General features: G+C 40.0%; 1 protein-coding gene across 2 annotated transcripts; it reads left to right on the top strand.

Annotated features, from left to right (window-relative positions):
• Positions 1 to 225: 225 nt before the first annotated feature.
• Positions 226 to 14329, top strand: GOLT1B (golgi transport 1B). 2 transcript variants are annotated; one of them, XM_080392207.1, is made up of 5 exons: positions 226 to 390; positions 4899 to 4990; positions 6801 to 6979; positions 10309 to 10390; positions 11757 to 14329. In XM_080392207.1, the coding sequence occupies exons 1-5, from the start codon at positions 366 to 368 to the stop codon at positions 11793 to 11795; spliced, it is 417 nt and encodes a 138-aa protein (XP_080248333.1). In that variant the 5' UTR covers positions 226 to 365; the 3' UTR covers positions 11796 to 14329. The 2 variants fall into 2 exon arrangements, with proteins under 2 accessions (XP_080248333.1, XP_080248334.1); XM_080392208.1 differs by lacking the exon at positions 226 to 390 and adding an exon at positions 455 to 1477.
• The last annotated feature ends 2269 nt before the right edge of the window (positions 14330 to 16598 follow it).

The following is a 16598-nucleotide window of genomic DNA, read 5'->3' as shown; positions in this document are numbered from 1 at the left end:
CTGAGGCTCCCGGGCCCCACCCCCTCCCCGCTCCGCCCCTTCCGCAGCCGGCTTCCCTCAGCCAATCGCCAAGCGAGGGCTGTACGCAGTCAGCCTCGCGCTCACCCCTTCTCCCCCAATCAGCAGCGGCTTCGCGAGACTCCCGTCCGCGGTAATGAAAGCGGAGAGGCGGGCACCAAGGCGGGAGGGGGCGTAGCCGCGCGAACAACGCGGCTGCTGATTGGCGCTGATTCCTCCAATCGGCGGTCCCCTTTCACCCGGCGGCGACGCGAAGGGGGCTGCGTGTTTCCGGAAGACGTGGCCGTTGCAGCTGCTGCTTCTCCGCCCTGCGCCCGCCGCCCCCCGCTCCCGTCCCCGCCGCCACCATGATCTCCCTCTCCGACACCCAGAGTAAGCGCTGCTCCCTTCCCTCCGGTGGTCGGTGGTGGTAGGTGGGGACCGGGTCGCCCAGCTGTGGGGCTGGGGGCGGCCGAGCCGCGGAGCGGGGAGGCGGGGACTGGGGAGGGATCCCGGTGGCGGCCGAGCAGCGTGGGGCGGGCCTGGCCCGCCGGTCCTGGTCCGCCCGGGCCCTCGCCCTTTGTTCGCGCTCCCGCGGCACCTCGGTTGCCGCCGTCGCGGTGGTCGGGACTCAGGGCCCTGACCCGGGCCGCTGTGGCGGAGCGCCCCTGCGGAGAGCCGCTCTCCGGTCGCGGCCCACGTCCGCTGGGGGCCGGGCGCTCCGGCTGAGCGCCGCACGGAGGGGCGGCTGTCGGCGCTGTGGCGGGGGTCGCCGAGGAGGGTCCGGCTTGCGAGGGTGGGCCGCCGGCACGCCCGTTTGCCACCCCGCGGCGGTCCCCGACGGGCACCGGCTGGCGAGCGGCCGCGGGCTGGGAGCGGGCGGGCGCAGGCGGAGCTCACCTGGCCGCACCTGCCGGCCTCGCCGTTCCGGGAGGGCTGTTACACTGCGCTGGGCCCGGCCGCGGGACGAGCCGTGCCGGGAGCTGCCGGGAGGCGGGCTGGGATGCCGGGCTGCAGAGGACCACTTTGGCAGGGCTGGCACCCCCGTCCTTCGGAGGGCACTGTCCCCAGCGCCGCCGCCGCTAGCGTTTGTCTCGGGTTGTGAGCTCTTTGGTGTCGGCTGGGGTGCTGTGGTGTGGGGATGGCGAGAATGAATGAAAGCTGAACGGTAAACAAAAGTAACAATTAGCTAAAGTCTTCTCGTGTGCCTCCCTGTGGACGTGAGTGGTGTGGAACCGTTTGGTTTTGTGCCGGTGGCTCTACAGTGTTTCTGGTAGCTTGCCGTTATCAGCGTTTGTAAGTGACACTGAGAGAGGGGGTTTGAGGTGATGACCTGACACTCAATCTGAAGTGAAAAAAAAAGTACTGTATGTGACCATAGTTTTGTTTTTACGGAATAGGCATACTTGGAAATAAAGATGCTGAAAGGAAAATAAAAAGAAATCAAAATAAAGAGGCTCATAAGAGTTTAAACTGCAAGGTAACTGAGAATGTTAGGTCTCTGATTTAAATTAACGTCTCATGTATGATGTTTTTCTGGCATGGTTGCCATGAAAGGAAACAAGTCTGAATGATAAGCGCTGTAGTGTCAGTTAGGAAGGAGGGTAAGTGTGAAAGATGTAGAAAAGAAAATTAAAAGAATTGCGTTTAACTTGATAGCAGGATACTAGAAATGGAGGTGTTGGAGAGCCAGTCAAGGCCAAGGATGATGACAGGCAGAAAAGCAAACAAGCTGACTTCAAAGTTAATGATTTCTGGAGGAATTCAGGTGCCATGCTCTGTTACTGGGATGGGTACTGACCCTTGGGTTTGATGTTTGGATTTCTGACTGATTAAACCCTTGTGGGCTTTCCTTTTGCCCATTCCCCTAGTCTCCTGTCCAGAGTGTTCGTTGGGGGGAAAAAAAAAAAATCTCTGCCAAAAAAGGACATGTATTCACTTTTTTTAGTTCCTCATTTGGGACCTTCAGCTAACTCCAGTGCTGACTCTGTTGGTTCTAACTATCAGAGCCAGCAAGTAAAATACTGTGGCATTCAGGGTGGGTGTCATTGTGTGTCCGTCTGTGTGTGCCGTGTTGTCCGTTGTTGTCCATTGTCATTCCCCCCCCTGCGTTTTTGTGAAATTCAGAAGATTTTTTATCAGATAATTTTAAACTCACTGCTGCCTGGAAAACATATGGAGTTAGCTATAGAGTCACTGATCGTGTGATAAATACCTGGAGAGGACGACTGCATTGGTTGATGTTTGGAAAGTTAAATTTGTAGCTGTACTCTAGAACATTTTTGAAGTGATTCATTGAATGGTGTTATAAATCACCGGTAACTGCAAAAGAATGCACTTAGTTTTTCCCAAATAAATCCATTTTTCAATACTAAAAAGTATAGCTAGCAAAATAATTAAAATTTGCAAGTTTTCATAACATAAATTGCATTAATTTTTGCCTTCAGAGAGCCCATAGTGCACAGTTCCGTTCTGTTTTAGATGCTGTGCATTGTCTTCCCTGAACTTTCACAAGCAATAGATCTTGATTTTGAGTTTTTAATATTTACTAAGCTGGTTTGATACAGGGCTGCAGTACTCTTGCACAGTTTACGAGATTTCTGCAGAAACATTGAGAAAGCGTTGCATCCTCCTCTCAGCAAATCATAACAATTTAAAGAAAATTCAGAGTAATTGTCACATGGCTAGTATGTGATTCTGCATTTATAGGCATTGAAATATTGTATTTGAGTGATATGGGAAGGCTCTTCTGGTGCAGGAGAAAGTGTTTAAAAATAGTTCACACTCTCTGTAAAAATTCCTAGTTGTTTGTTGCAAAGATTATGTACAAAATGTCAGTGCTTTTTTTTTTTTTTTCCTTCCTGTAAGAATGCTAGTCAAATATATTTCCCAATTCTGATATGAATTAAATCAGTAATACCTTCTACTGATATACTGGCAACAGAGAAGAATAGTCCTGCACTGCTCATCTTTTCAGCAGTAATTTTATGAGAATGGTGCTTTTTTTTTTTTTTTTTTTCTTTTCACTAACCAGAGAATATGGTTGACTTCTAAAGTGAATCTGAATTTGTTGTAGCGGTAGGTGATTACAAACGTGTTTCAAGTGAACACAGAAGAAGTGTCGAAGTAGTAATTACAGCAGCTGTTGGGAGTTGGCCTCTGCCTTCTTGCTAGATCCCTACTTTGCTTGTGTCTGTGGGAGGAATGAATACTTGCTTTCCATGACTGCATATTTATCTTATTGGCAGCTGGTAATTCCTCTGGAGTCTTGCCTCTAAGTGTTTTTCTTCCAGAATACAGATTGCTTCTGCTCTTCTAAAGGAAAGAGTACTAGAGAAAAGGGCAGATTGCAATTGTTATATTGTCTTCAGTCAGCAGATTCATTGAAAATACAGTTTGCAATTCCATTTTTCATTGTAAACAAGTACTGAGAATGTCTGCAGTAAATCAATTGTAGTTACTTAGTTTTAATTCAGGTTGGTTAGAATGCTTATAGCAGAAGTTTAAAGTGGCAGGCAGTACTGTAGAACTACAGATTTAACACCATGTGGTCTGCAACCTTGCTGAAAGATGAGCTCTTACACAAGTTAGGGAAGCTGAATGTAACAAATCTCTTTACCCTGAGGTCTTTTGAAAATTTTTTGCAATAAGTAAATGGAGGTTCTGAAATAGGCGGAACGACACTCCTTTAATTTGAGCTCTTCGAGCAAAGTAAATAATCGGCTAGATCTACGCTGCAGTCATAAGTGCAACTAAATACATATAGGTAGACCGGGCTAGCAGCAGTGAAGGCTATGATAGTGTGGGTTGGGGTTTTCGTTTGTTTCAGGTTTGGCTGTACAAAACTACTGGCATCTTCAAAATTTATGTATGTGCGCACACAGACAGAAACTGGGCTGCCAGCCTGCCTGTAGTGTTATGGCTGGTTTTGCTAGCTGGTTTTATGTATCCTGTAGGTTTCTAAACTCTCTGCTGACAGAGATAGCAGTATGTGAGTACGTGGATAAGTACAAAGATTTTTGCAGCTGTGTTGCTGTTCCTGTTACTTCTCTCCCATTCAATCTACATGAGGGTCAAAGGAAGGTCTTAGAGGTTTAATTTTAAAAGTAGGATGTATTTCTAAGTATGGTCTCTAAGATACCTTAAAGGCTATCATCAAATGGTAGCTTGACATTCCTAGTGCGGTTTCTCAGAAAAGCCTTCCATCCTACTCTTGCCTTCCCAGGATTTCTTGAGCAATCTTTAAAGACAAACAGAACTCAAAAGATACTCAATATCTACTAGTTATGTGAAAATTGGTAACTGGCTAGAGACCCAAGCTAGTGTTTAATAGCCATTAGTGCATGTGTAACTTGGAAAGAGCCTACAGCATTAGTCTGAGTTGTGTTCGATCCAGAAGTTGGGGGAAGGCAGACAGCCATGCAAGATTATGGGAGGTGGAATGGGAGGTCTCAGGAGGATGGCAAGGACCAGATTACTTACGTTACTGCATTAAACATAATGGGGTAAGAGTTGCAAATGGAAAACAAAGCTTTATCTGCTCACAAAATAATCCTTTTCTCCATACTAGCAGTAAATCAAAAGGGATGTCTTTGTGATATGTATATATGCACGCATGATTTTTTTGTTGCATTCAGTTTCAGAATATAGTTCTAAATATGTACTTTTTTGATAATAGCAGCTTCCAAAGATATATCTCTCTGGTACTGAAGTAATTGGTGTCTGAGGCTGCTATATTTGTACACTCTAGGAAGTTTTTTAGGTGGTCATAAAATAGGCTGAGTTTTTCTGTGTTTTAAATGTCTGTAGATCGGACGTTCTGAGTTCTTTACGACTGTTATGCGTGAGTTGTTCCTGGTACTGTGGTTTTCGTTTATTACTTGCCTAAATTTGTTTTTCAGAGATTGGAATGGGACTAACAGGCTTTGGAGTGTTTTTCCTTTTCTTTGGAATGATACTCTTCTTTGACAAAGCTCTTTTGGCTATTGGAAATGTAAGTGCCTTCTGTTTAGTCTTAGGTTTTGCACTGTTTAGAATTTAATTATGTTGTTCTAATTTTAGTTTAATATCTGTTATCAATGTGAAACCGGATCATGAAAAATACTGTGGCAGTTTGTATAAAGAAAGAGTTCTGATCAGTGATATGAATGAATCTTTTTTTCCTGATTAAACAGCTCACGTGAATCTAAATATCATGCCTACAGGTCAGGCCTGCAGTATGTTTGTCAGACAAGAAGCAGCTTGTTCCACAGTTGTTATGCTTCTGCAAATATGATTTTTAGATTGGTTGTCATTTACTAATGATTTCTTTTTTTGTGATCTTGTAAGATAACTGCCAAGCCTAAGTATATACTTGGATAAGAATAGCGAAGTGTTCTGTAAATGCTAGCAAATGTAGCTTTGCTGTGCTTTATGAACAAAGAAAGAAGTATGAATTGCTGGTAGTCTGGGTTTAGAAGAACCAATCATCTTTCATATTAGAGAGATATAATATCTTCAGATTTTATGAAATCAAAGTTTTCACTTAAAGCAGCACAGAAAAGAGATCCTAGTTCTGGTACACAAAATTCCAAATCCAAAGCAAATACAAAATGACAGGGTGTTTTCTGAGTGTGATAATCTCTGTGTCTCTGCTGTTCTTAGCTTTGCCAGCCAGCCAAGAGCACAGCCTGGTAGATGTTCACATCCTCTCTTCCTGATGCCTGATAGCCTGTGATCAAAACTGATCGGTTTCATCCTGTGGCAGCAGAGTCAAATACTGAGATTGACAGAAGAACAATATGAAAATGTATATTTGAATTTGGGTGCATTAATTGAAGCATTGTTCTGAACCATCCATAGAGTGTATAGTGGAAGAGTAAAAAATAAAATAGTACTTACTTTTTTCTAATATAAGGTCACAATATGAGATAGGGAAAATGGTGAAAATCTAGATAGGAAGAGACAATGGCAGGCTATGTGGTAACCAAAGATAATGCAAGAAAAAGTACTGTGTCCTTACAGAAAGTTAAAAAAAAAAAAAAAGGCAATATCAGAAGAAGTGGGAGAGGTGGTAAGAAAGTGGTTTATTCAATAACATACAAAACTTAAATTTCATCTATAACCTTGCGTAAAATCTGAGACACTGTCCCCTTAGCAAAAGTGTTGCCCAGTTGTATGCTTATAAGCTGAAATAATTACAATTCCTGTTGCTAAAGGACTCTAAAAGTACTTCTGACTAGTTGGGACTAGTGTGATAGTGTTCAGTCTATACTGAAACTAGTAAACAGTAGAAAAACTATAGACAGAAAAAAACAAACAAAACCAACAAATAAAAAGCCAGCAAACAAACAAACAAGACAACTACTAAGACTTTTGAGCTGTTTTCCTGTTTTGGCTTTGCACTATCAGTACAAGCTGTTGAAGGTGTCCATGGTACAGTACAGAGATGCTTTTGTAACATGTCAGTTCTCAGTTTTTAGCAACCTTTGCTGCCAGTGGCACTAAGCTTCAGCATTGCGTGTGTATAATGATTGTACTTACGTTACAGGACAGGTGTAACTGATGTCACCAGGTCTTTTGCTGGTATTGTGTTTTTCAGAGACGACAAAGGTAGTCACTTTAATTTTAAGCAGCTGAGAGAAGAATTTGGAACGTTACCTGCAAATGTGTTAAGGTGGCTTTTACAAAAGAAAATCACTAGTAAATTCCTTCTCACCATCTATCTTTTGGTATTTAAAGAAGTTGTGCAAGAAATGCAGTCTTATTTTGTAGAATATATATCTGTTTACATCCTAAACTTAGCTATCTTCTTTCTTTTCTAGGTTTTATTTGTGGCTGGCTTGTCTTTTGTTATCGGTTTAGAAAGAACATTTAGATTCTTCTTTCAAAAACACAAAATGAAAGCAACAGGCTTTTTCCTGGGTGGTGTGCTCATAGTTCTCATTGGTTGGCCTTTAATAGGAATGATCCTTGAAATTTATGGGTTCTTCCTATTATTCAGGTAAGACCTTTTTTTCAAAATACCTTTCTAAACTGGTGTATCTAGGCCTAAATGTATTCATTTAGCATAGCTGACAAAGTGGCATCCTTTAAATGTTCACTTTTGATAGATGTTATGTGAAATTATTGGTTTATGTTTGCAGGTGGTAAAAAGTTGGTAAGTACTTTCCCAAGACTCAAACCGGCTAATGTTTGTGAGGCATATACCAAACTGACTTTGGTAACATTGTTTATGTCTAACTAAAGAATTGTAAAGCTATAAAATATCTGGGAGCCCAAATTGTTAGCAGTGCAAAGTCTAAATATTTCCTCATTAAAAAAAATGCAAATTAGAAACTTGGGGGCGGGGCAGAGCTTGTTCTTTTCTTTAACAAATGCACAAAATACTTGGCTACAAACAACCTAGGTTTGTAACCTTACCATTTCATTACGATGGTAACCCAGTGAAAAGATGTTTTCTACCACATTTCATTACATTTGTGCCCTAGTGTAGTTAGTACTACTGGGTTTGGTTTGCATTATCTCAACTGATTTAAGGAAAAATGAAAATTCTTATTTTTTGAACAGCAATCTTGATACATGTTATAGCTTTCACAGTGTGTCATTTAACTTCTTCATAAATGCAATTGTGATGGTGAAAGAATTTGACTTGTTGAAACTTGTATATATTTAGCTTTATTTCCATGGTTGAAGTTCCATACTTCGCTATAGAACAAAGTACAGCATATGATAATAAGCAAGAAGGGAGACCTTTAGTTCTTCTTGGACTTCTGTTCAGATGAAGACTGTTTCATTAATGTTTATTAATCTAATAACAGACCCCTAAAATAATTTTGAAATGTTCAGCTACTAGCTAAATAATAACAGTTCCTGCTAATCAAAATTAAAGCAGTGTTCTGATGGCGCTCATTTTTTCCACTCAATAGAAGATTAACATACAATTTTACCTAGTTTAGATAAAATGTTTAAATATTTTTTAAAAAATCTTGCCTCCTACTGAAGACAGTGAGATTCCTGAAAATTAATTTTGTAATTGTAACAATGCTTCTTATTGTTCTACTCTGTATTATTCTGAACTCTGTTACTTCAACTTTTGAAAATCACAGTATTTCACTGAATACATTGTCACTTCTTATGTGTAGCACTTGGGTTTAATCAACTAGTAAAAAGCAAGTAGAGTGTGTTTCCAACCAAACACTCCTCCTTTTGAAACAGCTCAAAATAATTATAAATCACTATAGCTAAGCTGGTATGGTTATGGATTATCTGTTGGTGCTAGCCAGGGGCTAGCAGGGTAAAATAATACTGAAGGGATTATAGAAGGTCAGTGGTTATCCCTAGGTTCCTAGGACTATCCCTTAGCCAGATGAGTATTAACAAGGGGTAGATAATTCCAGGTGTGAATGTTTTATCTCTAGACAATCTTCTCTAGTGCTTAATGGTTCTTGGAATCTAAATCCCTTGCTACAATGTTAGCTAGTTACTATTTCAAACAAAGCTTTTTGTTTTGCTTCAATCCTGATCATTTCAGCTATTATGCTGTTTTCAGCAACTTGCTTCTTTCTGAAGAAGTTAAAAATGGAGCCTTTCCTCAAGCATCAGTTTATACAGTTCCTCACAATCCTTTGTTTGATTGCATAACAGAAAGCTTCTCTGGTTATCATTGGTCTCTGAAGTACATGATTTTCTTCAGCCCAAGGAATACCAGATCAATTTACACCCCTTTGGATATGTTAGGGCGGTGTGGTGTGAGGATGGGCATTTCTGTGTATCCTAATGGTTCCGGTCATGTGGATTACCATAACTTTTATACAGAAAACCTTTACTGAGCAATATAACAGTTCTAGTAACTACTTCAGCTCACACTAAGTACAAATGTAAGCCACTCTATTTTAGTTTTTTCAGTCTCTCTTGATTTTTAGACCACTAAACCAGTTCTGCCAGGTGTTCAGATCCCTCTAGAATCTTTACTTCTAGGTTATTGTGTTGCATACCTAGACTACTTTTACACAGCCACCTTTCATACACTCCGTAGCAGTAATCGCAGAGCCTCTGTTGTCCACAAAGCAAGGATTAGGTACTGGTAACCAAGAACACTTTAACAAATTACAGGAATGTGAAGGGTTGACTTCTTTCAAGCTGCATCTGGCCCAAGTGAGACACACACTTATTCTTTTATTCTCATTTAAATCTAGAATGTCTTTTCCTTCTTGTCTCTATCTAACATGTTGCCACAAGTTTCCCATCAGAGGTTTAGTCTTTTGCCATACCTTCACATGCTTAGATTGCATTTACCTGGAGAAGGCTATTATGGGACAGTATCTCTTCATGTACTCTTTAAGCTGCCTTTGGAGCCTTATTCACATTACAAACATCCAGAGTTATGGCTAACAATGCTATCCTTCCTGTACTGACTATCCCTAATTCTTGGCTACACCATTACAAGTGATTTGTGTGCCCTGCATCACAATTTACTGGACCACTGAAATGATCCCTTCCTTAAAAAAAGAAAATCTCTGGGAAAAACTTGCTGGTATGGATATTACCCAGCAAGTAGTTCTTACTAGTGTAGTGAAAGAGGGTGATGACTTGTGAAAATTCACTGTTTCATTGTGGCTGAGGTCTCATTACATGTTAATCTTTATTCTAAGCAGGAATGTATAGCTCAACAAAAGAGAACTCACAATGCTACCACCAACTGACTTGCTGCAGTTGACTGCAAACAGCTGAGAAACAGCCATAGAAAATTTATTTTCCTGCTGCAGAGACAAAGTGAAGAGTGCAGGGGGCTATACCATAACAGCTATGTTAAGCAACACCCCCTGACTCATGATTAAAATATCTTGACTTTATGTAAAATTTTGAAGTAAGTGAATATACGACTCTGTCATGCTTAATTTACTTAATGTAAAGAGTAACATATGTGGCTGCAAAGAGGATTAGTCAGAATTCATTTCAGGTTTTTTTACACTGGGTATTGCAAGAATGTATTTCCTATAATGTAAAAAGAAATTATCTCAAAATTTGTATGATGGTTTTGAGAAATCAGTTGGGAGCATCAGTTCTGTTGACTAAGTTGGGTATTCTTTCTTTACTTATCTTTTAAAGAGCTGACTGAGGGTTGCTACCTATGAGGAAAACTAAGTTCATTTAAAAGTATAGTTTCTTTCCTGGTTTTCTCCTTTCTCTGCTAAATGTATGGTAAACTTACTGTATTGGTATAATTATTGTGCTGCTAACAAGCTACCTCCTATTGCTTCATTTTGTAGCGATATGAGAATAGTTTAATTTTAAAAAAGTTGATACAGTCTTCTGATATCTTACCTAAAGGGGGTTCTTTCCTGTGGTGGTCGGCTTTATTAGAAGAGTTCCAGTTCTTGGATATCTCTTGAATTTACCCGGTATAAGCTCGGTAAGTGTTCAGTACTTCATGCAAAATTTGAAGCTTGTGCTGTTTTTTATTCCTTTGCTATAGCAATAGTAGAAATGGATCAGAAACAAAGCAAACATAACTTTAGAGCAGTGACTTCGAGAGTATTCCTGTGTAGTTCTTGCACCATACAGATCCCATTAATTCCCAGTGAGAGACTTCTATTTGTAAAAGGAACAAAAGGACACCTTTGCAGAAGCTGCCCCTGCGTGCAAGTTGTGAAGTAGAAAGAGCCCTGGATTGTGACTCATAGACTTGGGGTTCTGCTTCCTGATTCACTGTTGGTCCTAGGTGACCAGATAGGAAGAACATGCCACTGTTATGTGGTGCTTCTCCTGTCTGTATGACGAGGAGGATGCTGTGCTGTGTAGTATTTGGATATATTTATGAAAAGTGGCCTGTAAAAGCAAACTGTGTAGTTCAATGTTAAATTGCAGCTTGTCTGATGAAGCCAAAAAACCTCATGATGCGTAATCATTCATCAGATATATTTATTAAGGTCCACTGCACCAGACTATGCCTCACTATTTACTAGGATTTGTATTTTTTCAAGAGCGGTTTTCCATTTTGTTAACCAAAGAGCCAGGGATTTGAAGACAATTAAGAGGTGCTAGAAAGGTGGTAATCTAGGGTGTTTCAGTCAACTACTTTTACTGTGCTAATTTCTGTATGTAGTTTAACACAAGCATTTTTCAAACTTAGTCTTTAAAGCAACAGTTTTAATAGCTACTGCTAAAAAATAAATAGAGGGTATAACTTAGATGTATAGAGCCTGTTTTTTAAAAATTAGTGTTCAAGATAATCTGTTCCAACCTTACAGTTCGGCCGAGTTTTGGCTCATAATTTATGATCAATTGAATGTGTCATTTGTCAATTGATCGATCTTAGTCATATTTAATTTGATCATAATGGGGTTAAATCTCATTTTAAAAAGATAATTGTTAATGTTTTATTCAAAGCCTACGTAGGCTCAGAAGAGAATCCACAGTAATGGTCAGTTGAAATATCTTACTTGGTCTACTAATGCATGTGTGGCTGATACTGTATTGTTTTGTTTTAATCATTAAGCTAGCAGTGTTATCTGCATTCTTCTATTTCCTTTTTCATTCGGTTGCATCTTCATGTTGCACTGTTAATGTCTATAAGAGAAAAACATGTCATGCAGAAACACAATTGCAGTGTTAAGATTTTTAATTTTCACAAACTTAAGTCATGAGACTTTGGTGAGTACTATTTGACTCTCATTTTCAGTCGCATACTAACTGTGCAAATAGCAAGTAATATGACAGTAACTTCACTGTACATAAATGTCATGCTACTTAAAACCTTTTTGTCTCCTTTTCTACAGCTTGTAGATAAAGTTGGAGAAAGCAACAACATGGTATAATGCCAAGAGGGCAGAAGACTGATTCTAAACTTACTGTATTATTTATAAAATCCTTTTGAAGAATACTCAGCACAAAGATTAAGTTGTGTACAAAGGAAAAGCTTGTTACATTCTTTACATAACAGTTTAATTTAAAATGTATAGTCAACATTATACATTAGAAAAGAAGCTCAGCAAGTATGCTTCTAGAAAGTAACTCCAGAGTTCAGGAAGTAAACTGAAGAGGTGACAGTCGCAGAATAACCCATGTTACAACTGTTGAAGACTATTGTTGGTTTCGGAAAATATTCTAGAGGCAATGAACCCTTGTGGAATTAACGGTGCCTGTACTTTACCTCCTTATTTTGAAGGTGCAGTAGAGCAAACAGGCTTACATTTTCAAGGGTGACCCAAACTTATCCAACCCTCTGCTTGCTATTCTGAGAGTGCAAAAAAAACCAAACCACCACAAACAGAAAACTTCTTGTGTAACAAGAGATACGTCTTTGCATGAAGGTTAAGATGACTATTCATCTTCAAGTCTATTATGACAAAAAAAAAATAAGGAAACCCTACACGGTTCTGTTGTAAACATTTTTGTAAATATGTGGCTGAAATAAAACATTGTTATCTTAATGTTTCAAAGCCAAATGTAAGTTGATTGTATTTGCCTTCCATTTTGGAATATGCAAAAGGTCAATCTTTAACTTCAGTCTTAAATGTTGGTTCTGAACATGTAGGACTCCACAGGAAACTGGAAACTGACTTGCACTCCTTCCAGTTTGTTCTCCTGGAGTCATGTTACGTGCATCCAGATGAGAATGTAGCCCCCTGTCACTAACGTGAAAACTTTCAAATATGCTTAGTTCACAAAAAAATGCATTTGGTTAAGGTGCTGATGTGTGAAGCCTGTGAAATGTATCTTATCAGAATCTGAACCTTTGTTTTTAAACAGTTTGAAACCAAGGTTTCTTTATTTACTCTGGAACCACAAATTGACTTATTTTTTACAGTAATAAAAGGAAAACTTAAAGTTCTGTGTGTGAGTCTCTGGGGAGAAATTTGAGCTAATGGGGCTAACTAAATATCAAGTGCCAATCTCCTTATGTAACTTGTTGCTTGGGTTATCTTCATATAACTTAAAACTTCAATCAGTCACAGCAACAACTTTGCTGTTAGTTAGTTTCTCAGCTAACCTGGAATAAATGTCCCCTACTAATGCAAGGGTTGTGTTTCTGCATCTATTGGAATGGTAAACATCATGCACTTTCAGTAGGTTTAGTATGTAGTGTCCTTGCCTAACAAAACATGATAAGTAAATTGTATTTGTGCAGGCTTTGGGGGGGTTCTCTTGTATTTAACTTTCTTTTCCCTTAAATTTAATCCTAAAAAGGTTATCAAAATGCAATGTTAGTATTTCAAGTAGCTAGGTGGTCTTAAAGGTTTAGTGACTGGTGGGTTTTGGTTGGGGTTTTTCCCCTTTATTATGCAGTTAACATTGGTATTCTCCAAAATAACTTCTAAGTTAAGAAGAATCCATGTATACCATGGTTTATTTTCATTACAACTGTGTAAATAGCCACAATCTACTATTCCCAAGGTTTAATTTGCTTCCTTCTTAAACAGGCACAAAATGATTCAGAGAAAAAATGTCATTATATTTTCAATGAATAGCATCTGAAAAATCAGCGGTTTTATTTTATAAATGACAAAAAACAGCTGTGTTTGCCTGTTGGCATGTGTATTATAGTTTACAGACAGGACTAAATATGACTTGTGGCTTCTACCTCAAGAAATAAGCCAATTTTAACTGCTCCTGTAGAACTGTTGTGTGTTAAAATGACTAGAGAATAACACTACAGCAGTTTAGCAAACTCGTTTGCTTTGGTAGAGCACTGGTCTGTACTGTGGGAATCAAGTACTGTTTAAAGTAGACAGTGTTCATCATTTACATTCGAAGTCAGCTACCTGAAGAATTTTGTTCTTGTCTTTTGAAAAGTACTGTGATGGGCAAGGTGGATTGCACCACACGACTGTGGAGCTCTGACTGAAAGAAAAATTGCTGGGTAAGTTGAAGTATCTTCATCGACAAAAAAGCTGGTGATGTCTTTCAGAGGTGATGAATGTGTTGCTGTCTATGATCTTTTAGCCCTTTGAAATGCCGGGATTAGGCAGTTCATCTCACTTGTATTTAATCCATTGTTTTAAATCAAAAGTCAATTTTTGTCAGATGTGAACTGTTGTGAAAAGAGTCTGAGGGAACAAAATTGTATGTTGAATTTAGCATAGTCTTTATCCCTCAAGGTAATGTTGTCTTTGAGACAGTTTTGCAGAGATACATGTGGGTGGCAGCAAAAGTCAAAATAACTTAGCCTTAAAGTGTTTCTGTCATTGTAAAAATATCTCGTAACAGAAACATGCTTGGAACATTTCCCCTTTTAAATGTAATTTATAATTGCTGCTTTAAAAATCATAAGGATGGACCTTATTCTGAGCAAATGAACACTGTAAATATCCTTGTCATACCTTGAATAAATGGTTACCTTTTTCTATAACTTGTCTTTGTGTTTCTTTATGTGCACGTTTGAAGAAAGTGCTTTGACAAGTTTTCCTTTCCAAAGGTTGGGGAGTGCATGCTGTTACTGCCTGGTTATCTTGCACTGTTGTGACTTTCATAGTAAATAGTGTCTTTGATTAATTTTAAATGGAAAGGTTTCCTCTTTTTCTTACAATAAACCTTTTATACAAACATCCCCCTAGTTATTCAGGTTCCAGTTTCAAAAACATCACATCAAAATGTGGGAAGTAGTTTCTTTATTAAACTACCTCCTTTCCTTTCTGAGGAAGCAGCTGGGAAACTTTAGGAGAAAAAGGGTACGTGTCTAGAACTTAGAGCAGGTTCTAGCCCCTGTGCTTTCAGTTTAGTTCAAGGATAGAGTGTGTGTTCTCTCTGGCCTAGAGTGGCCCGATAAGCAGATTTACTGTTCTGTGGTGCTCTGCAAGCTTGCAGTCCACTGTTGAGGATTTTATCAAAGGGAGTGGAACAGCAAAGCAGGGATTTTAATTGGTTGGCGAGGTGCTTTGGTGCTATGTGCTAATTAATGCCCTAAAACCTTAGTTCCAGCCTCTCGGTTACTTTTACTGAAGCTGGTTCTATTCTAAGAGTTCCAAATGAATTATTCCTAATTTAAAGGGGAAAAATCCCAGCTACATCTAGTTACATTTGTTAAACTGTGGGAGGTATAATGTTAATCTGTGTGCAGCTCGTGGCCAGTTACTTTTAGTAAGCAGTCGCCTTTTATTAACCAGGAATACTTTGACTTTGTTATTTCACACAGTGTGCTACTCCATTAGTTTATAGTCTGTGTTAAACACATTGTAAAGAAAGGTATCTCATCTGTGTGGTAGGTGTGAAAGTCAAGGTTTTACTGGGTTACTTTAACATTGTTTCCCTGCCGGATTTCAAGGTACAGGCTTGGTTGTTGCCTTTTGGTTTGCTTGATTTATCAGGCTGGAAAATAGAGTCCATGTCCCTAAACCAAATGTAGTGTTATGTCTCCCAGCTGTCTCTTCAGATGTCACTGCCAACCCTTCGGACTCCTGTCTTGTGTCTCTGGCTGCCGTGTCCTAGCTTGCTTTGGCTGTTACTTCTACCCTTCAGATTGCTGTTACCAGCTGTGACAGCGATAGCGTGCCATTACCAGACTGACTGACCCAGCAGAATCTGGCCTTTGTGGCCCATTTGTTCTAAGCTTTACCCCTCTAGTATTGGTCTTGGCATGTTAAAGCATCTTTCAGAAGGCTTGAATCTTGTGCTTAGTCCAACAAACAGATTCTGCAGCTGTAACCCTTCACCAAACCTAATTTCAGCACAACTATTATATGCTAAAGCATCCTCCTCAAATACGTAACCATTTACAGAAAAAAGACAGGACTGATGGGGAGTAACTTGGTGTGGAATTCATTTTTTCAGACTAAGTTATGATGGATAATTGAGATACTGCTCAAAATCTATTTATATAAATGTATTGATGTGGGTTTTTGCAGTCATTGATGTGTCTAGTTTACCTGCTGAAGTAGTGTGTGTCTAGAGGCGTACTTGCTGAAAAGCATCTGCATTCCTGTACACTTTCTAGCAGATACCATTTTTGATCAAAGTAGTGGTACCGCTTTGCTTGGGGATGTAATGAATTTCTTATAAAGATATATAGATTTGAAGTATCTTATTGTAGATAGTGCTGAAAACTCATAAAAGCATTGGGTTCCTTGCTGACTTGCAGGAATTTCTCCACTGAAAGGGGCAGCAGTGTTTAACCTGCTGTTTGGTACAGGGGTGTAGAACTCATTGAGATCCAGGAACCAAGATGTTTAAAACAGGGAAGCTGGAGTGGGACTTTTTACAAGGGCCTGTAGCGATAGGACAAGGGGGAATGGCTTTAAACTGAAAGAAGGTAGATAAAGTTTAGATATTAAGAATAAATTCTTTACTGCAAGGGTGGTGAGGCACTGGAACATGTTGCTCAGAGACGTTGTGGCTGCCCCATCCCTGGAAGTGTTCAAGGCCAGGCTGGATGGGGCTCTGAGCAACCTGGTCTAGTGGAAGGTGTCCCTGCCCATGGCAGGGGGTTGGAGCTGGATGATCCTTAAGGCCCCTTCCAACCCAGCCGTTGTGTGATTCTGTAACTGGGATCTGTCCGCCTGCACCACGAACTGACCGTGTAGCTGACCACGGGCAAAACGCAGCTGACCCACAACCTCTTTGTGTTCCTCTGCGCGGAGCCTGGCCTGGACCCTCAGCTGGGGCCCGAGGTGGCCCTGCCGCCG

Source organism: Falco punctatus (assembly GCF_963210335.1).
Source record: "Falco punctatus genome assembly, chromosome: 6".
NCBI lineage: Eukaryota > Metazoa > Chordata > Aves > Falconiformes > Falconidae > Falco > Falco punctatus.
Note: the sequence above shows the minus strand (reverse complement) of the source record. Positions and strands in the feature narration are given on the sequence as shown.

Excerpts from the sequence above, each read along its gene's own strand:
- GOLT1B (XM_080392207.1), top strand. The coding sequence starts at position 366 with ATGATCTCCCTCTCCGACACCCAGA. Across the intron at positions 391-4,898 it reads CTCCCTCTCCGACACCCAGA|AGATTGGAATGGGACTAACA; the intron begins GTAAGCGCTGCT and ends TTTGTTTTTCAG. Across the intron at positions 6,980-10,308 it reads GGGTTCTTCCTATTATTCAG|GGGGTTCTTTCCTGTGGTGG; the intron begins GTAAGACCTTTT and ends TCTTACCTAAAG.